Source organism: Chelonoidis abingdonii, chromosome 1, assembly GCF_003597395.2.
Source record: "Chelonoidis abingdonii isolate Lonesome George chromosome 1, CheloAbing_2.0, whole genome shotgun sequence".
Taxonomy (NCBI): Eukaryota; Metazoa; Chordata; order Testudines; family Testudinidae; genus Chelonoidis; species Chelonoidis abingdonii.
Window position 1 is genome coordinate 330,202,951 of NC_133769.1, and position 24,433 is coordinate 330,227,383.

A 24,433-nucleotide genomic window follows, 5' to 3' on the forward strand; every position below is an offset into this window, starting at 1 on the left:
GTACAGTTTCTTATTAAATCCTTGAACTGATAAACAAGGTGAAATGTGTTCTAAGAGTTAGAACTCAATTGTATACAGGAGAAATTTCTTAATTAGGTTAACAAATTCTTCTGGCTGTTTCAAATCCAAATAAAATGTGATTGTCTTTAAGACTGTGGGTACCTACTTTTAAAACCTTTAGTAAACTATAAATAAATTCAAGTCCTAGTTACAAAGCAATTGGTACTTTCCTGGTTAAATGCAACCCCGACATGCTTATCTTATGACCATCTCTCTTGCCTCTTTGGGTTCACTAAAAATGTCAACACTAGATTTAACCTTTGTGGTTTATCTTACTCTCCCTCTACAATGCAGATGACTTTTTCCCTCCAAGTGCCTTACTTTTGCCAAACTGAAGATTTACTTCTGAAACAGATCATCCTCTTAGTGAAGTTTAAAGTTTGTAATAAATTCAGATGTATTGTATAATAATTCAATGAAACATTAGAAAAGTTAAAGTGTACCTCCAAGGTTTGAAGAACCTAAGCCACTTGATTGCAAGCCAGTGCCAATACCTGAGCCGAATGGCGTTCCAAAACTAACTCCCAGAGATGGCTGTGGCCCTGGTATAAAAAAAAAATGAAAACAAACTTGCCTTACTCTTTCATGATAAAGAGATCCTTTACGTAATTATTTGATAAAAGTGAACATTATTGCTTTTAACAAATTCCATTAAAATCCCCAAAACTTTACCTCTTCAAAATTCTTCCCCAAACTGCCTCTATGTCCACCTGGTAAATCTAAGAAAATACTGAACACAATGTAAGGTGAAACTACTTAAAACTAGCTAGTTACAATATATAGTGAAGTATTTTTGTTACAAATTCAGTCTAACCTTATAAACCTATTTTAATAATTTATTAAAATCTTTTAAGAAATACACTTAAATGTGACATTTTGACACACATTCTGTTGAAAACAGGAGAATCTTTTTAAAAATTAACTTTAATAGTTAGTATCAAATTCCAATTAAAAGAAGAGAACTGACACTAACACGACTAAAAACTATCGTGTTACCAATAGCCAATATATTTAATAACTAGAAACCTTCAAAGCTACTCATGAGTATTTTTCCATATTTAAACAAACATTAAGTAGATAAAAAACAAGACAATGACTTTATTTTATTAAATTTATTGTTCATTTTAAAGCAAGTCAATTACACAACATGACAATTCAAACTTTTTCCACACAAAATAATAACTGAGTTCTGTTAAGCTTTGCTACATTACACCATTCCAACCACCTGTTTAAATAAACATTTACAAAGGCACATTTTGTGTACCTTAACTAATTAGATACATTCAAAATTTCAAATTCAGAAGTTTGTCCCATCATTTAAAAATTTTTAGAGACAGCAATTACCCTGCACGTTCACACTAAAATGCAGGATTGTCAGAAACCCATTTTCAGTCTGCCAAGCTTAAATTTAAAGCCTTAGTTTGTTTTTCTTGTGGAGAATAGAATCACCTTGCTAGCCCCTCCTGTTACTAACACATTACAAAAATCTAAAAGTCATTAACGCTGATAAATAATTTATGAAAATGATTCAACAGTTTTCACAGTACAATCTTCATATTCCTGTCTTTTTCAAACAGTCAGTGCATTACTTAGAAAGTTGAAGGGGCTGTCAAGATAAAATACAGTGCCAACCTCTTAACCCAAGTGAAGTACATTCTTATAATTTAAAAAGGCAATATTGTAAGCCATATGGACACAGGCATACATAGCACAGAATGCAATGTACATGGTAATGTTTTCGCCAACAATATTGGAACAAGTAAGATCTTGTAGTCCTTTTATTTTTTTGTTCTCTTTTGGTTCTTATCCAGAATTTTTGCCTTACTTGTTAAAGTTTCTATAACCAGCCATTTTCATCTAAAGCAATTTAAAATAAAAAAAGCTAGTGGTAGTATTTTGAATACAAATTATTTGGTCCTTGAGATTGAGACAGTTCAAAGTGAGAATCAACTAGTGTTTGAATTAAGTAGAAGGCACTGTATTTATTAAGTGGTAACAATTTTGCAAGAAACACAAAGCCCTTAAATGATCCAATGCAGAATGAGGTCTGCCTACTCAAAGTAGTGTTAAACTAAAATTTATCAGGGCAACTAAAGCTGTGAATTTGCAGTCTGCGAATAAGTAGCTATTTGGGAAGCCAAGTTCTATCACTGTTCCAAGTAAGAAGTATGCACTGTATTTCATACCAGCTAAGGCCCTTAAAGTATTTTTCTACAATAAAAGTGATGGATTAATCTCAAACTAATTTGTTTACATCCAGTTTATTTTAAATATTGAAATATCTACCTAGCAGCTCCTTTAGAAATGTTGTCAGTACAAAGGAAATTTAAACAAAAACAAACAAAAACAAAAAAACCCAAATGTCAGTTAGACTGCTAAAACTAAAAACAAACCAAAAAACAAAACAAAACAGAAAAAATGTGTCCAGTTCCTTCTCATTTAAAGAGAGTGCATCAATTTTCTACCTTAATTGGAGGCACTGTTGGTGGAAGACCTTAGAATAGAATGAAGACACCAGAGTCCTCCAAGACATGCTTGTTTTTTAAATGTAACATGCTTTTTAGATCAGTAAAACAGTATTATTTTAAAACACTTATATTCAAGTTATATAAAACAGGATTTCATTCCAAAAGCTGACAAGCTTTTCATTGAATAGACCTGTGATATATTTGTTCATTTTGTACCATAAAATTCTGAAGGCATTGTCATAATTTATAAACCTCTTAGGTAAACATACATAATTTTCAATAGCAAAAAAGACTAGTGATAAGATCCTCCATGCCAAAAGTACCAGCAAACATTGTCACCTTTGGCTATTATAAGTTATGAGACACATCCTTAAAACAATAATTTTAACAATATTTTAAAACCTGCTTTTTTTTGCCCTGTAGAGCATTTTTAGTTTAATAAATAAAGACTCACTACTAAGAACCCAGTTAGACAATAGGTCAACAAGATTCCCTACCAAAGTGATACCATAGTTTAAATTTGTGACATTTTACAGAGTTCATAACTTCATTGGTTCAACACAAGACCAAGTTTAGTGTCACAATTCAAATTTCATTCTGAGAGTAATACACTGAAATTTTACCTATGTCAAGGTCAAATTATACAATAAGTTCTAAGTGCTGTAAAGATTTTATTAAAGTATCCCATTCTCACTTAAATTTCATGTTGAGAAGTCAAAACATAGCTAATATCTTAATCATGCTTTGACTTTAGTCCCTCCCCAGCTAAATCAAGAATAATAAATGTTCTAGGGGGATGAAGGAAAGTATTCCTTTGGTTAAGCGAACTTAGCCTTACCAGCAGAATGTTAGATTGGTTCCATCCTATTGCATGTAAGGCTATAATGACACTAGGCTTTTTATTTTCCCTTAGTGTTACTCACAATTTCTACTGCCACCAGAGGCACTAAGAGTAGACTGCTCCCTGGCATTTTAACTACCATGTTGTTAAAGACTGCTCATTGCAGGTCTAAATGAGAGGGTAGTAAAAGCGCTTGCTGCTGAACTAACTAGCACAACCAGCATTCCACCAACAGTAATGCTGCACTAAGAGTAACAGTGTCAAATTAAGAGAGAAGTTTAGTGCAGACATGGCTAAAGCATAGTTTTATTAACGCTAAACCCTTGACTTCCGAATGTGAACTAAAAATAAATTACGGTCTCTGCCTTCCTTCAGAGAAAGATGAGTAGCTTGCTAAATCTAAATTAACTTTAAGGAATAGCCTTATACCACGTAAATATCAAATATATTTTTAGACACAAGAACAAAAGTCCTTACTCTTGACATTTAGAGTACTGTGTGTTAATTTTTTTTTAGCCAAACTTTAAAAGCCCAGATTAATTTTCTTGTTTTAGAAAAGTCTGTGAAGAGATTGTGGGGAAGAACAGTAGATAGGTCTCTCTCTCTCACACACATACAGTCAAACACTTGTCCTGCCCTTCTCTTATCCCTTATATTCCTGCTCTTTTGGGCCCTGATCTTGCAAATATTTAAGCGAATGCTTTAAGTCTTTGCAAGATTGGAACTTTATTGCAGTAGAAAGCCAAATGGCATCTTTTCCTCTGCTAAACAGACAGTGGTCCAAACATCTATTCACCTCAGCTGCTTACAGCCAAGTCCTCTATAGTGTGTTTTCAGGGCTAGTGCAAGGATGTTTCACACTCTGGGCAAAACTTCCACTTTGCGCCCTCTCACCCCCATGCCCCCGCCCTGAGGCGTCCCGCCCCCGCGGCAGCTCCCACCCTCCACCCTGAGGCTCCTCCCCGTGGCAGCTCCCCATCCCCCACCCTCCGTCCTGAGGCACGCCCCCTGCCCCAGCTCACCCCTGCTCCATGCACGAGCATGAGCACCTCGGGCACGCCGTCGCTGCTTCACTTCTCCCACCTCTCAGGCTTGCGGTGCCTAAGCTGATTGGCGCCGCAAGCCTGGGAGATGGGAGAAGTAAAGCAGCCACGGCATGCTCAGGGAGGAGGTGGCGCAGAGGTGAGCTGGGGCGGGGAGTTCCCCTGCGTGCTGCCCCCCCCCACCCTTACTTGCTGCAGGCGGCCCTCCCTGCGCTCTCCTGCCCAGGTCCCTCTGCCTAAATGCTGGCGGTGACCGGGCAGGCCGAAGATCCGGCCACTGCGGTTGCTGCCGAAGAAAATGGCGCCCCCCCAAATCCTAGTCTAAATGGTTGCACCGGCCCTGTGTGTTTTATGGAGAGACTGAATGAGTGCATTTGGTAATAGTCTGACTCTGTTAGTTGTAACCTAATGTCACTGCCACCTATTCTTTTTTGTGACATACATGATAAAGGTTGATTGCTTGAGTCAATCTGCATCAGAGACCATGATCACATCTATAGTTGGCATACTTGTTGGTAACTTCTGAGATACCCAACAAAATATAAGCAGAGACTTTATTACTAACTGCAAAAAAAACGATTGAGGGTACCTCAAGATACAAACTACCTTGTCCTATGGAGGTTGGAATAGCTCAACTTTTCAATTCTCTCACCCATACTGCTGAAAGGACAGTCATACTGAAAAAAGTTCTAACAATGACATTACTTTACTGATGTGATAGCTCAACTAGTAGTTCTTTTGTCTCTGAGGCCAAGAAAGGAACTTCAAACCCCTCACCAGGGGTAATGAGGACACATGATTAGGACATCTTAAGTAGTGTGACAATCAATCCTATAATGACTAATGAAATGATCTTAAAAGACAAGAAAAAGGTGAGTGGAGAGGTGCAGTTTTTGGTAACTATTAGGGCTGCACAATCCACACATCTCTCTATATAAAAAAACATGAGAGAACTGGAAGTCATTTCAGATTGTTACATGCTTTAAAAAAGTTTACTGTATATGTCAATGCATCTAGAGAATAATTCCACAATTTTTAGTTATAGCCACCTGTAGAAACACTCTTAGTGGATTACAGTCGAGATTTAGATATAATCTATATTTATCATTATTTCCCTTTTGTTGTGATCCATGTATTCTGGTTCACATGTAATTGGACCTGGTTCCTCACTCTTCATAGAGGCCAGGGCTGGTAGAGCTTTCTACCTACATAGATAAGGGAGGGAGTGCCTCATTACTTCAGAGCAATCCCTACAGGTGATTTTTGAATGACTCTGGCAAAGCCATATATTCCTTTGGTTGGCCAGGTGCCAGCACTGAACGCACTGTAGGCAAAGAAAGCAAATGTGGAGTGCAGAGAAGGGGTAAAGATGGTGAGGTGATTAGCACATCTAGGATAAAGAACATTTCAGGAGGAAATCAAATGGTAAAATAAAGGTATACCCCAAATTTGCAAACTGGGTGTCTGAAATTCAGCTCCTAAATCTATGTTCAGGCTCCTTAACAAAAGTGCACGATTTTTTCAAAGGACTGTGCATCTGCCATTAACATGGTTGGATTTTTCAAGGGTGAAAATGTGAGATGCACAGTCCCTTTGAAAAAAATCAAGCCACTTCTATCAAGATGCCTATCTTCAGACACCCAGCTTTGAATATTTTGGTTAATATGACTAGGAGTGCATTCTGACAATGTCAACTAAGACAGCCTAAATGGCTTCCTTTCCTGTCCAGTCACCTCACCTCATATGTACATTGGGCCAAAACACACACCCTTGATGTGTTTCACACACACTTTTTCTGTTCTTGTTCAGCCACAACAGTAAATGGCCTGTTAACAACTGTTTCAGTACCATCTTTCCAAAGAAATTAGAAAAACAAGAAATAATGGGCCAATCATTCTTTCCCTCTACTCTACATACTTAAGCTCCACTATCCTCTGTTTTGTAGCATGATTCAATTTACAATTTCAAAGTGCTATATAAAAAATGCATCATTCATTTCACATAAGAAATGTAATATGCATTTTGATTCAATCCTCCCTCCCCCCAATTTGAAAATCATTTACCATACAATCATACAATTTTGGAAAGATGCTATATTACTCATATTCAGAGATGTCATTTAAGAATGAAGACTCACATTCCAAGGGGGTAATTAGAGTAATACAGTAAATATCACTAATACAAATAAATTCACAAGATTAAATATCTATCTGGTATATAATTATTGCTAAGTCTACCCTGCATTTTTTATTAGCTATGTATTGATAACTTACAGTTTTTTTATTTTTAAGCTAACACAAAGGAAGACCTTATATAAAAATGTACACAAATTGACTATTGTTGTAACACTAGTAATCTATAACTTGAATGCATTCAGACCTGTAGCAGGCTGTTGCTGCTGAGAAAGTGTGGCAGCCATGGCAACGGCTGCTGCATTTGGTATGTTGCTGAAAGGGGTTGGTCCTGTAATAACACGTGGGGCACTCTGCCATTTCTTAGCTTCTGCTCGTCTTGCCTCAAACACATCCATAGCATCTCCCAGAAAGGTTTTCCTGTAGCCAAGGTATTGGTCTTTGAGCATCTGAAAGAGAAGGAGGGGGAAGTCATTTTAGTTCAGTACATCTGAAGTAAGAACTGAATAGTTTAGTCATGGGGCAAGTTAATAGTTAAATGTTTCTTTAATTAATTAAAGAAACATTTTTCATATTAGTTTAGGGGTGTTAAACTCATGATTTGGAGAGGACTGAATTAATTTTCTGTTTATGACTACACGTTACAGCCAATCTGGAGCTAATAACAGATGTCAACTAAAAGACTTTCCACAAAGATCGAGGCCAAATCCTCAACTGGTATAAATCCATATAGTGGCACTTGATTTACATCAGCGCAGGATTTGGTCCCAGGTAGAATATAATCTTTATGTAGTAACGAAAAACTTCTTTAATATCTTATTTTGGTATTCGGTATCGAGTGGGAAAACATGCTGAACTTCAGAACCCTTTATTGCTGCTCTTTGCTTTCTTTGTTTTTTAAATCCCTCTTACTGATGTTTTTCCTTCTTTCTGTACTGAAGGAAATACAGCATCTCTCATTTCCCAGTCCTCTTGGGATTCACTGCCACCCCTACCCCATTTCATCTGCTCAAGCAATCAATAAAGCCTTGCACTGATACAAAAAGGTGTATCCGTGATCCACAAAAATGGTCTGCAGGTATCCACATCAGATATCCACGGATTTGCAGGACTCCAAACAGCTTCGGAGGTCACTTTGCAGCAGTGATGCAGGGTGGTGTCAAGCCTCTCAACTGCCCCTCGCCCCCAGTTCCACTTCTTCTCAGAGACCTCCTGCCTTGCCATCCACTCTGCCCCTGCCGTACCTCCTTCCCCCCTCTGGGCAGTAAGGCTACAATTCTGGGTCCTTCTATGCAGTGCCACCCTCCCCGTGGAGGATTCGGACACCCCTAAGCTGCACTCTCTAATGCATGCAGCCATTGCTACCTGCTTGTTTAAAGAACAACCCCACCCTCAAAATGTTGCTTGGCTCACTCCCAATAGAGAGTTGTAGTTTACCTCCTCCCTCCAAGCAAGCTGGGGACAACTCCTCCCAGAATGCCCAGCAAGCTGTTGCATGATTCAGAGAACTGAGGTAGAGCCTGCAGGTTGGGTGACAGCAGCTCTGTTTGGGTGAGTGTGTGCTGCAGACAGGGCCGTTCAGAGGACTCAGGAGTCCTGGGGCAAAGCAATTTCAGGGGCCCCTTCCATAAAAAAAAAAAATGCAATACTATATTCTTGTGGGGGCCCCTGTGGGGCCTGGGGCAAATTGCCCCACTTCCCCCCGCCCCAGCCCGTGGGGAAAACATAACTTTCCCACCCTCTCGACACAAACCTAGTTGTGGAGAATAATTTTTTTTCTTTTTTAAACAAGTCTCACTGGCCTCAAGCACTCAGCTACTGCTAAAGGCACTTAAAGCAATAAAGAGTTACGACAAATATGTCCACAAAAATCTTTTGTGGCATCGACAAACCTAGGGTTTTTAAAACGAGACAAACAACAACACAAGTCTGCATACTCACAATTCTGTTCTGTCAAATGTGTTTTTTTAATTTGAAAGCTGAAATTATCTGCCAATAACCGAATATGTTTGGGGCTTCAGAAAGTTGATGTGACCAAATATATTTGCTGCTGCGTGTTTGATTGTTAAGAAGACCAATGAAAATATGTCTGTCTTAAATCAATAAACTTTGACACCTCAGCTTTGTTGATCCAAACGCCTTGAAAGACCAGTCAGGGTTTGTTTGCCCAGGTTCTCGATACTTGGATGGCTTCTTCATCTCCATATCTTCCAAACTTTGGGTTCATTTAGGTTAGACATAAGAGAACAGCCATACTGGTCAAACCAAAAGTCATCAGCCCAGTATCCGTCTACAGACAAATGCCCAATGCCAAGTTGCCCAAGAGGGAGTGAGACCTAAACAGGTACATGATCAAGTGATCTTCTTCGCCAACCATACTCACCCTCTGGACATAACGAGGCTAGAGACCCCATTCCTTAGCATCCTGGCTAACAGCCATTAATGAGACTTAACTTCACTAATCTTATCTGTTTCATAGAGACTAGCGCATCCATGAGGTCCCTCAGCAAATCAGGGATGGTTAACTGTTGTTTTAGTATAGTTTTCACGTACATACTCTAAGAACTGAAGCTCATTTGAGCTAGTTCCAGAATCTGGGATGCAGGCTATTTTATAAAACTGAAATATTGTCGCAAATCAAGATAAGTGCAATGTGATGGACACGGGTGCTAAACGTAAATTAACCGAGAGGTACTTCAAACTAGGGGTGAGACACACTACGAGCGCTGGTCCGCATGGTTGATTACTGGGAGTCACTGGAGCGTCAGCCTCCACCTCGAAACCCCGCTTCGCCTCCAGCATTATAATAAACGTAAATATAAATTAAACACTCTTTTATTATATAAGGGGTCGCCGCTCAGAAGTTTGCTCCTGTGTTGAAAGGGTCACAGGACTAAAGTTGATGAACCACTGAATTAACCTCCTCTCTGAAGCCTTTCAGCGGAATTGGTTGGTCGGGGGTCGACTACTCTTGATCGGTAGGTATGAGAGGAGCTAGGTAGTGTAGGATTTTGCTTTCTCATGTGATCCTGCACGCCTCAGCTAAGATCTAAATGATACTACCCTCCTGACTATGCATCTCCCTGGACTAGGCCAATGAATCAAATGATATATAGACTATAATTGGCATTTGAGAAGCCGAAAGGGATGGTAGCCATAATGGTATAAACTAACAGCCCTGTGGGCTTCTTTGAAGCAGCTCATAATAACGATGAATTGGACGTTGGTGAGACCAGAGGACCCAGAGGCCTCCCAAACAGCCTGCCCCTGCCCCCTATCCGACCACCCACCCACTTCCTTCCCCCAACTGGCGGCCCCCTTCAGATCCTGATCCTTCCTCTTCTCTTCTCTCCCCTTTCCCCCAGGTCCCACCCTTTCCAGACCCCACCCTGCTCCTGTCCCCTGACTGCCCCGACCCCTAAAACTCTCTGGTGCATATTAATGGGTGATATGGATATATGGATTTTCCTGCGATTGACAAATGTCTTAAACATCTGAGTGTAACCAATAGGCTTACCCCGACCTGAGTACTGAAGATCCCTGAACATCAACATCCAATCCCTTCCCGTCCTGCTGACCATTCCAGCATTCTGCCCCCTCCCATGATGGCCCTGAACCTGTCCCTGGAACTCCCTGCCCCCATCCCCACCTCTTGTCGCAGCCAACATAGCCCGTCCCCCTCAGGATCCCCGGACCCATCTCTCCTTGTCCTTCCTCCCCCAGGACTCTCCCCAAATACCCACCCGATTGGACCCCCCCTTCTCCCTGTACTGCACTGGTAGCTAGTCCTGAGACGAGACCACCCTGGAAACGTCCACGAATCTAAACCCCCTCCCCAACCTCTCCTCCCTGTCCCCATGGCTCTCTCTGCCCTTATCTCCAACCCCTAGCCCTCCCCAGCTCATTACCCCAGCTCTCCACTCATCCTGTGCGCCTCAGTGCGTCCATTCAGGAGGCATCTATATTGCCAGGTGCAGCGTGGGCTCCTGTGGCGGGGCTTAGCCTCCCCGCTCAGAGCGCCCATGTGGTAAGGGGAGGAGACCAGCTCAGCCTGGAGCTCGCAGCCCACTCCCCTTACACGCGGCTCTTGGGCGGGTGGAGGGAGTCCGGACCTGCCGATAGCCCATGGTCCTGTTACAGCACTGTTCCAGGGAGCGGTCCTGATGCGCTGTAGCTTCCGGCGAGGAGAAGGGCGGGAAGAAGTTTGTGTCAGGCGTGGCACACGTGAGCTCTCGCCATTTCCCCGTGGGGGCCCCTAGTGGCAGCAAATTTGTGACACATTTGCCCCCCCCCGTCGCTAGTCCCTGGCTGCAGAGCCCCGTGTGTGGAGATGAAATTTGTATCCACAACTGCCCTGTTGTCTTAAAAAAATTGGTCTGCGGGTTCTGCTTTGTATGATACAAGTGGCTATGCGCAGATTTGCAGTCTCTAGTGATCAGCTATTAAGTGCTGGTCTCTCCCTTCTATGTTACTAAAGACGAGAAAAATGCTCCTGATTCAGACAGCGCTTGTGTACGTTTTAAATGTTTTAGCTCCTCCTCCTTTTCTTGACCATTCCCTGCCGTTTCCCCATGACACACAACCCTTGCAACCATGATTTTCATATGCCATGGCATATCTCCCTTAGACACAGGTAGTTCCCCAGGTATCGAGGTCCGTCTATATGTAGCATAATCTGGTTGCATGTGCAAGCGCCTCAGGACGCCCCTATTCTGCATATGCTCTGTAACCCCGGCCTCAGTGGGAAATCTAACCCAACATGCAGGCAACAAGTCCAGAGGTAGGGGTTAAGGCTGCCACATTCCAAATGAAATTTTACAGCTGCACACGAGTTCAATTTCACAGCAGATTCATAAGTTGTACCGACATAGTCCCAATCGCACAGAGGATATGTGAACATTTGAGGCTTTACACTCATATGTTTCGAGAATTCTGTCTTACTCGTCTTCCTTTTACGTGTTAAAAATAATCCTCTTCTGTGCAGTTTGAATGGGAATAGGCCCATTGCATACTTTTTTTCTTTTTTTTTTGTTTTTTGGGATGCATAGGCGGTGTACCTAAAGAGTCACCATCTCAAACCAGTGCAGATGGACCCAGACTTGCGCCGTTTTAAAACAGTGCAAGGGCTATTTTGCAAAGTTACGGGTTGTATAACTGGAAAGCTCTGTATCTTCCCTCAATTCTGCTCTATTCATAATGATTAACTTCCTATTGTGCCTTGAATTCGTCCAAAAAAAAAGACAAAAAAAAAACACACACACAACTCACTGGGGCAACAGCAAGGGATATAAAATGTGTGTCTGCTCGCCAAAATTTCAGAAAGTTACGAGCAATTGAAAAGACATTGGAATAAATGGAAAATATTATGTAACCTTAAAATACAACAGTCACCGCTCCTGCCACTTTTATAACAAATAGTTTAAGCCAGCCAATCTCACTGCTTGAACCAGATATGTTCCAGCTCTCACATTAGAGAATGAACTTTTTATTTAGCACCATCACTTTAAAAAGCTTAAATGAATAGTTTAAATCAACTCTGTTTAAAAAAATAGAAAAGAGAAGTGTTATAGAAACGTTGACACGAATAATGACCTGCAGTGTTTCTGATTATGAAATACATATGAAAATATTATTCTTGAAGTATAACCTACCTTTACATTTTCATGTATGGATTGAAGTTGTGCAGCTAGAGCTACAAATGTTTGATAAATTTTCTGCATCGCCATAGACAAATCTGTAAAACATGTATATCAGCAAATAAATTTATAATCTTACTGCAATAGTGACACAAATTAATTAATTTAGTATTTATACTGCAACAAGGGTAAAACAACCAGCTCTATGATGTAACTTGCTGCAAACCTATGAAGAAAAAAATAAAACACTATATTTCCTGTAAAACAAACAAAAGGAGCTGTATGGGAGTAAAGTAATATTTTCTATTTAAAGAGGAGTCTGGACTTATTAACAAGTGAACAATGGACAGAATTATATTTGGGAATGATATTCGCAACATTTTGCCTATTTCTCCTCGTACTTGAATTCCACCTGCCCAAATTTTAGCTCTATTGGGCCAGTATGTCTTGTCAATACTAATAAAAGATGCATTAAAATGTGCCAAATTTTCTTGTATTTGTGAATGCTTATTAAAAACCCAAAATTTCATGACTCTGACTATTCAAAGTTCACTAAAAAGTTAACCATCCATGATGTAGCCACAGAGAAAGCCCTCAATTCTGTGTGTAGTTCAAGACATGACTAGATACAACCACAGGACCAACGTTAATCTAGCTCTGTCCACACGGGCACTCTTCTGAGTAAGCCAAAGAGGTCAAATAAGTAGGATAGCTGTGTTTTTGCACAATATTTCAGATGCAGGTCTCCTCCTAAACAAAACTGAAATGCTTTCAGTTTATCCACCTAGGGCAAGTCCCAAGATAGAATTAAAGCAGGAATTCAGGCTCCAGGCTTCCTGTCAAAGTTGTCTGAGCTGGTGCTTAAGTTCCTAAAACTTACCGTATTGGGTGACTTCAACATCCATATGAACAATAATTTCTGAAAGTTAACTAAGGAACCCTGATAGTTAAAGAGTAAAGTAACTAATATGCATTTCCCACACACACACTATTTAAGAATTTCTGTAAAAACATTAAAATTCAACTTTTTACCTTGTGGAGTTATATGTGAATTGTTTGCTTGAGTGGCAAGATGATTTTCCAGTTCTTCAATTTGCTGTCTGTAGTGCTGCAGCTGTACTTCAAACTGTTCAACCAAGATCCTGAAGTAGCTAGAAGAATCAGATCACACTGGTTGAATTTCCCTTCTTTGCAACTTCATTTTTACTATTTAGGTCTACACCAACTGCAAGACTTATCAATATAATTTTAAGCAGTGGTCACTATTCCAGTAAGCATATTCTATATTACTCTTATTCCAATGCTAGAGAATGTGTGTTTCCTCTGCCTGAAGGTGATGTATGACTCTGTTAAGACTGACTTTTTACTGTTACTTTTGTTCAGTAAAACACGCAGTACATGCAATAAGGCATAGAACAAAATGTTAAAACAGATTAGCATAAAACAGTATACAGTTCACATTTTAAAGGGAAACAAAATAAAGATGGTTTCCTCTCCACTGCTGGCCAATGTAGGGGACAGGATGCCATGTCTGAATCCTCTGATGCTGGGTCAATTTGTGATTTTAATTATTTAATGTGCTATGTTTTTATAAGTATACTTAAATATTATCAGATGCCTCTATCAAAGGAGTAATAGATTACACATTGCAATGTACAAATCTATTTATAAGACAGATAGTAATGTATTTTTGATGGTAAATACAAGTTTCTGTTAGATAGATACAGTAACTTACTCTGCTGGGGCTGAATTTTCATGTTGAAGACCAGGAGGAGTTTTCTGTGTTCTTAATGCTATTTCTGCATTCTTCAGTTCCTAAATAAGCAAATGAAGTGAATAAAACAAAGGAATACATGCTATAATTCTATAGAAAGATGAATTCTCAAGAAAAAAAAAATCTAACGCTACTCCTTCTTCACAGAGGGCTCTTTCCTTGGATGTGTTTTTGGCATGCACTGTTTAATTAACGTTAAACCTTCAGGCATGGATGTGTAAATCTGTTAAATGAGATATTTTCAAAACCTGCAATGTCAGGGACTGGGGTTGCCAAAGACATATTAAGATGGACAGGACTTTTAACACAACACACAGCAATGCTGAAGAGGGAACAACTGGTTTCACTTTCCTGAAAGGGGATTCAGTTTTCAAAAGTTTAGGAAATACTGTACTAAACTATCACAACTAAACTTTAATTTCCACTTCATCTAAAATAATTTTACATTTGTTCCTAGACTTCAATAGAGAAGATTAGGGGAATGGGAGGAAATAGCATACCTAAAAGGAAGAAACAGGAGAACAGATTACCTGATTGTCTGTTTTTAAAAGAGCACAGACAATAGTTTACAATTTATTTATTTATTTTTAACATTTCCATTAAATCCTTCCTGACGGACTTCCCAGAGTATTATAATCACAGGATACACACTTCTGTGATTTGACTGTAGTACCTTCTAATAATGAAAAATTCTTATTACTACAGTTATCTACTTCTGGACTTGTTTATTCTTAGCTGTTTTGACTAGTCAACATCTGAAAACACATCCCTGTGGAAGCAGAAGAAAAAAATTGTATTCACTGTATTCTTCTATGGGAACTTATCACTGAACTTTTAGAAACCACTATTATTTTATAGTTGAAGAAAGTACTTTATTACAAGACATAGGATTAGCATCATTTTCATTTTAGAGTACAAATCACATGCAGACTGGTTTCATAAGAACAGCCATACTCCATCAGACTACTTGTCCATCTAGTGCAGTATCCAGTCTTCAAACAGAGGCCAATACCAGATGCTCCAGATGGAACGAACAAGCCAGGACAATTACTGAGAGATCCATCCACTTCTGGCACTTAGAGGCTTAAGGACACCCAGACTATGGGGTTGAGTCTCTGACCATCTTGGCTAATAGTCATTGATGGACATATACTACAGGAACGTATCTAATTCTTTTTTGAACATAGTTATACTTTTGGCCTTTAAACATCCTATGGCAACAAGTTTCCCAGGTTGACTGCAATGTGTGAAGAAGTATTTTCCTTTTGTTTTAAAACTGTCGCCTATTAATTTCATTGGGTGACCCAGGTTGTTCTTGTGTTATGTGAAGGGGTCACGAACACATCGCTATTCACTTTCTCCACACCTTTCACAATTTTACAGACTTTATCATATCCCCCCCCCCATGATCATCTCTTTTCCAAGATGAACAGTCCCAGTCTTTTTAATCTCTCACATGGAAGCAGTTCCATATCCCTAATCATTTTTGTTGCCTTTCTCTATACTTTTTCCAATAATATCTTTGAGATGAGGCAACCAGACCTGGTATGGGTGTACCGTGGATTTATATAGTGGCATTATGATATTTTCTGTCTTATTATCTGTCCCTTTCCTAATGATTCCTAACATTATTTGCTTTTTTGACTGCTGCTGCACATTGAGCAGATGTTTTCAGAGAACTATACACCATGACTCCAACATATTTTTCTTGAGTGGTAATAGCTAATTTAGATCCTATCATTTCGTATGTGGAGTTGTGATTTTTCCCCAAAGTACATTACTTTGCATTTATCCACACTGAATTTCATCTGCCATTTTGTTGCTCCATCACCTAGTTTTGTGAAATCCCTTTGCAAGTCTTCATAGTCTGTTTTGAACTTAATTACTTTGAATAATTTTGTATCATCTGCAAATTTTGCCACCTCATTGTTTACCTTTTTCAAATATTTATGAATATATTGAACAGCATCTGTCACAGCACAGATCCTGGGGGGGGACGACTCTGCTATTAACCTCTCTTCAATCTGAAAACCTGATAATTTATTCCTACCCTTTGTTTCCTGTCTTTTAACCACTTACTGATCCATGAGACAATCTTCCCTCTGATCCCATGACCGCTTACTTTACTTAAGAGCATTTTGTGAGGGACCTTGTTAAAAGCTTCCTGAAAGTTCCAGTAAATATATCCGGTGTATCACCCTTGTCCACATATTTGCTGACACCCTCAAAAATCTTTAATAAATTGGCCAGGCATCATCTCCCTTTACAAAAGGCATACTGACTCCTCCACAACATACTCTGCTCATCTATGCAACTGATAATTCTGTTATAGTTTCAACCAATTTGCCAGATACAGGTCAGTAAGCTTAATTTCAGTAACAGCCAGCATTTCCTCTGGAGACGTTTTTTAAATTGGCATTACATTAGCTATCCTACAGTCATCTAGTACAGAGGCTGATTTAAGTGATAGGTTACATACCACAATTAGTAGTAGCAAAACAAGCAAAATCCTGAAGAGTGTAGTGGAAAATAAAGTGCTACAGTTCCTTTAACTCTAAATTTAAGGAAGCGCTTCAGAGGCTAGCAGCATTTACCTTGCCACAGTCCTGCCAGGTGAAGACTTAGACTGACAAGCATCCCACTTAAAGTTAGCTACATACCAAGTGCACGTTGTATAGACTAATGTCCAATTGCAAGACAAAGTGAAAACTATCTTAACATTTGCGTTTTATTTCATTGCTTTCTTACAACCTAGAACGTTCAGCGACTGAAAAGAATAGATACTAGTAAGCTGGGATTGAGCAGACCACAAACTAGCCTGACAGCAAGGAAGTTATTTCTAGCTCTCACAAGTGCTAACAAACAGAAGATAAGGTATTCCTGTGTCATTCCAGATTGATCTGAAAATGCCACATTTATTAAAGTCTAATGTTTACAGTGATAATTAGATTTTATGAAATCTCAAACATGAAAGAAAATGCAGATTCAATTTACTTTCTTTGCTTCCACTTAGGGTAATCAAAACATGATCTCTAATTCGCTTTTATACTAAGAGACACTGCCCTGCAGAAATATTTCCCAAGTGAGCAATATAAGAAGGTGACAAAATAAACTAGATCCAGACTTAAGCGCCATGCTTTTAATGAAGAAAGTTCAATTTTTACTGCTGCTTCACTGACTTTGTAAGTCATATCCCTACATCTGACTATACAAGTGATTATAGGATTTCTATTTTAAGTGTTCTTCTCTTGGGAATCTCAGGGTATGTCTACATAGTGAAGAAAAATCCACGGCTAGCCTGTGCCAGCCAACTCGGGCTTGCAGGTCTCAGGCTGCAGGACTGTTTCATTGCTATATAGACTTCCTGGCTAAGGCTGGGCCCAAACGCTAGAACCCTCCCACCCTGCACGGTCCTTGAACCTTGACTCCAGCCTGAGCCAAACACTGTATACTGCAATGAAACAGCCCATTATAGTCCAGACCCACCACCCTGAGTCGGCTGGCACAGGCCAGCCATTGGTTTTTCTTTGCTGGGTAGATATATCCTTAAGATTTACAAGAAGTGATCCAACCCTTCATTTGTAAAATTATTTTGGGTGGGATCCAAGTTACTACAGAGAATTTTTTCCTGGGTGTCTGGCTGGTGAGTCTTGCCCACATGCTCAGGATTTAGCTGATTGCCATATTTGGGGTCAGGAAGGAATTTTCCTCCAGGGCACATTGGCAGAGGCCCTGGGGGTTTTCCGCCTTCCTCTGCAGCGTGGGGCACAGATCACTTGTTGGAGGATTCTCTGCACTTTGAAGTCTTTAAATCACAATTTGAGGACTTCAATAGCTCAGACATAGGTTAGGGGTTTGATACAGGAGTGAGTGGGTGTGATTTTGTGGCCTGCGTTGTGCAGGAGGTCAGACTAGATGATTATAATGGTCCCTTCTGACCTGAAAGTCTAAGATTCTATTTTCTGGTCAATATACAAATAATTTGAGCTTCTAATATTAGAGTGATTGACAACATTGAATACCTCTCACCTTATGTGAAATCATATGCTTGCTGATTTGAGCTAATAAAATGATACTTGTCTGTTAACATACCTGGGCAGTTTCCATTTTCAATTTGTCAATATTAAGAGTATTTCTCTGTAGTCCACTAGCAGCCACTGACAAAAGCTGTTTCAAAGCTTTAATATCTTCCTGTACTTTAAGCATTGCTTTGGAAGACATTCTACTAATTTCTTCCTGCACTTGTTTTTGTTCTTTCACAAATTTCCTGAAAAAAGAGTTGGAAGGAGAAGTTTAATTTGTTACATTTAAAGCACACAATTGTTTTACCTCTTGAGTAGTGTTTTAATAAAAATAAAATTAATCTTGATGAAATCCCAAACTACCAATACTGAGTGATAATTTTGGCTTTTGCCTCTTTTACAGAACTGCAATATACTGTAATTTCACCATCACCCCCAACATTCTAAAACTGGAACTTCAACAAAAGATAACTCCTCTAAATATCTTGTACCTTCAAAAGATAACCAGTGTAATCTCACTATCTAAAGCAATTTTTAAAAGTGCGATTAAACCATTTGTTACTTTAAAGCATGACAACATAATTATTTGGTTATCCCAACTAGTATAAGGAAAATACTTACTGGAGATTTTCTACATCTTGACAGATTAGTAGAGGTAGATTTTCATCCTTCAGTGCTTTACTATCTCTGCCAAAAGATAACACATGCATACATAGACACAGAGTACTTTTAAACAACTTTACCCCATTACTAAACAGTCAAAAAGCTGTAAATATTCATTCTTCTGTTCAAGTATGTATCTAATTTATGAATGCTATAATAAGTAATAATGATTTGAATTTCCTTTTATAAAACCAATTGTGAAGAACTGCACCAACTTACTTAATTCTTCACTGAGATACGATGGGTGAGGTAATATCTGATTGGACCAACTTCTTCAGTGTTTTGCAAGAGTTTAATTTTACAGATGAGTATCATGAGATTTTCCAAAAACCACGTAATGAGTCTGCAAGAGAGTCAGGAACAGAAAGACCACAGGAGTCCTCTCTCTCTGTTCTGAACTCCAGCTATTAAATACGACCTTCTACATGAAGCTAAACTAAGCAAATTTAAGGTTACATATGCCTCTAGACAGGGAAAATGCCCCCTCTGCATTTGGAAAGCATCTAGCACATTTTTGGTGCTATCACAAACTAATTAGTAATAACCAGAAACACTGGATCTGTATTTTGTGGTTATTGGGACAGTGATCCCCTCTCCACCTATTTGAGTCCTACAAAATTTCATCAGAATAGTCAACTCCCTTAATGTATTTAACAGTGATAATTACATCTTCACAGTATATAGGCATTTTTAAAGGCCAAAGAAACAAAATAGGAGAAACATTTTAAAGATTCACTATTTTCTAAGAACCTGTAGAATGTAAAGAGGAATACCAAACATACTTACTCTGGTCTTGTTCCTGTTTTATCACCTAGAAGATACAGATAATTTTATATAAGAATTGATACCTTGAACAACTGTCAAGCAAAATAAGCCTTAAGACGTTTTTGGGGGAAAGGACTGATGACTATCATTCACCTTTGTGCATGTTGGCTCAGGAAATTAGGTCAGCCCCATTGGAAGAAAATGTAATTGACTCTTCCCCTCCTCTTTCATTACAGGTTTCTATTCCCTGCCCCCCACCACTTACAGTCTCTCTTATTTAGACAGCATCACTGTGGTACATGGCACTTTACAGACAAGGATCTCCTGAACAGGAATGATGGTTCAGCAGAGAAGGCACTACCCTGAGACTCTGGAAACTTTGCTTCACCAGAGACCTCCTGGATGACCACAGATGAGTCACTTAGTCTCTCTGTGCCTCAGTTCCTCATGTGTAAAAAGGAGATAATACTTCCCTACTGCACGGTGGTGCTGAGAGGTAAACTCATTAATAATTCTGAGGCACTCAGATATTACGGTAATAGGTAATTATATGGCTCTTAAGTGATAGGCCTCCTCCACATCTCCCACTATACCAGTACACTCCTTTAACAAAGTCTTCTTTCACAAAACGTGCAATACATACCCTTCTGCTGGCTCAAGTAAGACTCACAATTTTATATGATTTCTATGGATTTTATGTGGTTTATATGGTTTATATGGATTTTATATGGTTTCTAGCCTGCTATTCTACTATTCCAGCCTTTGAAATAGCTACCCTGAACAACTGCTCTTAACTACCCTCTCCCCACAAAAACCAAGGGATTACTCAACTATAATGTGAACACTGAAGAAAATGCATCATTTTTGCTTTAAAACTCTGGGAATAACTAGTTTAGCTAGTGTCCGACATGGGAAGTGGAAGATCAAACCCCCTTAATGTATGCTCATATCAATACCATAAACATTACTTACTAATTGGCAAAAAGTGTACTGTAACCACAGAAGTACTTTTTTTAAACTGCTTTTGATATAATATTTTATTAAGAAATTTAAAAAGTATATTATGTTAAAGTATTAGAAAGACAGTAAGAAGATTACAGACTATTTTAATCAACTTTGTAGGAGACTTACATAAACCCACGGAAATGCTTCCATGACTTAAAATTCATTGCAATGAAAGAAAGTTGCTTTCAAACAGGTTCTTTGCATTTGTAACACACACTTATAGTCTAACTCTATTTCCCCCGCGCTCCCAAGTGGTCAGAGTACATGTGGACATGTGCGCACCTGACACAGCCTTTGAGGCAACAGACCTGTAGAGATTCATACTTTTAGACTCAGAGATACCAAGTTTGATCCTTGAAGCCAACAATCCACCCAGAGGCATTGCATTACCCCAAGTTTGCAAGCAAAATATTGCTGCACTGTATTTATGCAGAAGAACCTACAAGTTAAAATAGTTGAAAACTTAGTCAAATTGCCACTGTAAGAGAAGTGCAAAAGTAAATTACTATTTTTCTTTTAGAGAGATAAGGTGGGTGAGGTAATATATTTTACTGGACCAACTTCTCTTGGTGTGTGTGAGAGAGAGAGAGAGAGAGAAGCTTTTGAGACACAAAGAGCTCTTCTTCAGGTCTGGGAAAGGTACTCCCAGCGTCACTGCAAAATGCAAAGTGGAAGAGATTGTTTACCATAAGTAGTTAGCACATATTGTAAGGGAATATTCAAGGTAGCATGGCCTGTTAACGCCTCTGCAGTTATAGAATAAAGAGAGGAGTTTAGGTGGTTCAGATTGTAGTAATAAATCATAAATCTAGTGTTTCTGTTCTGTCTGTGATTTTTAGTGTCCAGCAGCACTTCCTCAGGCTTCCTTATTTCCCCAAGGGTGCTTGACCCCTGCTCCGCCCCAAGGCCCAACCCCCACTTCACCCCTTCCCCTAAGGCCCCACCCCACCCCTTCCCGTACCCTTTCCTGCCCTCACTCCACGCCTTCCCCCCAGCGCCTCCTGCACACCTCTGAACAGCAGATTGTGGTGGACAGGAAGCACAGGAGGGAGGAGCTAATTGGCAGGGCCCAACAGTGGGCACTGAGTACCTACTATTTTTATTTTTCTGTGGGTTCTCCAGCCCCAAGCACCCCTGAAATCAGTGCCTGTGTCTAGAAGAGTAATGAATTTAAGCCCTCCATCTCATCTTTTGAACGGTTCCTTGCAACAGCGTTTCCCAAACTTGGGACGCCGCTTGTGTAGGGAAAGCCGCTGGTAGGCCAGGCCAGGCCAGGGTGTTTACCTGCTGCGCCCGCAGGTCCGGCCGATTGCAGCTCCCACTGTCTGTGGTTCGCTATTCCATGCCAATGGGGGCTGCTGGAAGCAGCGGCCAGTACGTCCCTCGGCCTGCGCCACTTCCAGCAGCTCCCATTGGCCTGGAGCAATGAATCGCAGCCAGTGGGAGCCGTGATCAGTTGGACCTGCAGACACAGCAGGTAAACACACTGGCTCGGCCTGCCAGGGGCTTTCCCTACGCAACTGGCGTCCCAAGTTTGGGAAACACTGCCTTACAACATGTGCTCACTACATATAGTAAACAATCTGTTCCACCATGCAGTTTGCTGTGATGCTGGGAGTACCTTTTCCAGACCTCAAGAAGAGCTCTGTCTCTCTCATCAATAGAAGATGGTCCTATAAAACATACTACCTCCCTCACCATGTCTCTTTAATGTCCTGAGACCAACATGGCTACAACTACATTGCATAATTTCTTTTTTAGCTTTATCAATCTTAAAACCACCCTTGATTATTAAAGACATTTTTAAAATACTTTATTTTTACAGTGTCCATTAAGAGTTAGAAAAACCAAGCCATCAATGCCTCCTCACTTACATCTTTCAATAAGTGCTTTCAAACAGAATTTTTATAGCAAATATTTTCCAAAGTTTCATAAAAATTACAGAAAAACAATATTGCAACAACTTACTCTTTTTATCTGAAGAACTACTAAAATCTATGCCACCAAGACCTTCATTAACAGTAGTTGAAGGAGCAGAAGTCGTCCCCAGAGTCAAACTCAGAGCATTCTGTCCGAGTCCTGCAAATAACCCAAAAAGTATTTCAGTAACACATAACTTAGTGTTTTAGCTTCAATATATTGTGATTAGATTTATGTATGTCATCTTGTTTTCAGGATATGTTTAGCTATATTTGGGTCAGGAAGTTCAGTGAAAATAACGTAAAGAGACGAAAAACAATTTCTTCTATGAACTAAATGTTCTAAATATTTAATTTTAACATCTTTACCTGACTCATCACTGCATAGTGTCATGTTGCCTCACTCAGGATTAATACACTATTTTTCAACAGTATTCTACACAGTGAAAGGAGTGTGCAATATCCACTTAATTGCGCACTTAATTGCATTTTATATGCAAAATAGCAAGCAGTCAGCATTGAAAATTTGAGTCATTAGTCTTTCGTATGGCCAGTGGCCAACAGACAGCAATTGACCAGAGATTTCAAAAAGATCTTGTTAGTTTCACAGAGGCCATCTCCAAGACTCTCAGAAGCAGTGTACAAAATTCTTATAAACGTCACTTAGCAACTAGCCACTTCCTACAGCTGAATATGATGATTATTTTGGGGGAGTGTGAACAGGAGGGTGACAGAATCTCTCATCACCTTTTCTAGAAGTTTTTAAGGAAAGTAACGATTTGAGGCATTTCTCCAAGTAGCTAGGAAAGGGTATGAAGAGATCTCACCTTCCCACATCAGCCAAAGGGAGAAAGTAAAGCTCTCCATTCCATACAGCAACTACACTAAGTGTTTCAGAATAGAGAAATGAATTCCTGTATTTTCACAAACCCTGCACACTGGAGGCCCAAGCCTGACTTAAGTTCCAAGGCACTACTGCAATATAATAAAAAGAGGAAAAATATCATATTTATTAGACAACTAAGGCCAATATGAAAGATTAGAGTGCTCCTCACTCCACCCCACATTGGATCCAGGAACAGCATGCTCCCTTTTAACAGCAGAGGATAGAGGGGTATATACTACGTTTTTCTCCAAGTTGTTGTCCCTGGACATTGGGGCTGGAGGGGGTCCTGATCTAACAAAGGGGATTTAAAGTTCCACTACTGTAGCTCAAAGATTTTCTAAATTCACTCACAAAAATCACTGCTAAAACAAAGGGACCAGTGACTATTTTATACTAAGTTCTCAAAGCATTTCATAGTGCAAACCACATATTAATGAAGAGATTATTTTATAGAACACCTCCCCTTCCATTTATGATCACATAATACCTTTATGGCAGCTATGAGGGAATTCTGCGCCAAAAGAATTCTGCACATATTTTAAAATCCTGCAAAACTCTGCACTTATTGTCAAAAAATAAATGTTGAGGCTCCAGCATGGCAGTAGGGAGCACAAGACACTGACTGCACAGAGGTGGGAGATAATCCTGCCCCCTCCCCCACCAGGAACATGGACTTTGTGGTAAAGCTGCACCCAACCCTGACACAGTGCAAGGACCAGGCTTGCCCCTGTGTGCCAAGCACACTAGATGTAGGCAGGCAGGCAGGCTTAACCCAGCAGGATCCAAGTATGGAGGGGCTTAGTGTGAGAAAATGAAAGTGTTTGGTGATAGGGTTCTGTGTGGGGCAATCTGGATGTGGGTGGCATGATGGGGGGGTCTGGATGAACTGGGGTGCAGACACAATGGGACTCTGAAGGGGAGTCCAGGTGAAGGCGGTTGGGGCTTGCTGGGGGGGGAGGGGGAGGCGGAGGGAGGGTTTGGTGTGAAATGCTACTCAGCAGGCGGATCCAGGGTGCTGCTTGGTGGGATCAGTGCGAGCAGGATCGCTGATGCTGGGCTAGTCAGGATGGCCTAGGTGAAGATTGGGATGGGGATTAGAGTGCAGAGGAGTGGTCTCAGGCAGAGGGTTGGGAGTCCGAGTTGCAGGAGATGAGTGGTTACAAGGGGGTCTGGAGTGCAGAGGGGGACTCTGGATGCAAAGGGAAGTAAGGGGTTAGGG

General features: G+C 40.1%; 1 protein-coding gene across 2 annotated transcripts in view; it reads right to left on the minus strand.

Annotated features, from left to right (window-relative positions):
• The window catches only part of NUP58 (nucleoporin 58), a 59,529-nt gene that overhangs the window by 17,486 nt on the left and 17,610 nt on the right, over positions 1 to 24,433 (minus strand). For both annotated transcript variants that reach the window (XM_032785193.2, XM_032785194.2), the window contains exons 6-14: positions 22,378 to 22,488; positions 19,426 to 19,450; positions 18,598 to 18,663; positions 18,047 to 18,221; positions 13,916 to 13,995; positions 13,213 to 13,331; positions 12,196 to 12,278; positions 6,792 to 6,993; positions 504 to 602 (exon numbers count right to left, since the gene is read on the minus strand). In XM_032785193.2, the coding sequence (XP_032641084.1) occupies positions 504 to 602; positions 6,792 to 6,993; positions 12,196 to 12,278; positions 13,213 to 13,331; positions 13,916 to 13,995; positions 18,047 to 18,221; positions 18,598 to 18,663; positions 19,426 to 19,450; positions 22,378 to 22,488 (960 nt within the window). The remainder of the gene's footprint in view (positions 1 to 503; positions 603 to 6,791; positions 6,994 to 12,195; positions 12,279 to 13,212; positions 13,332 to 13,915; positions 13,996 to 18,046; positions 18,222 to 18,597; positions 18,664 to 19,425; positions 19,451 to 22,377; positions 22,489 to 24,433) is intronic.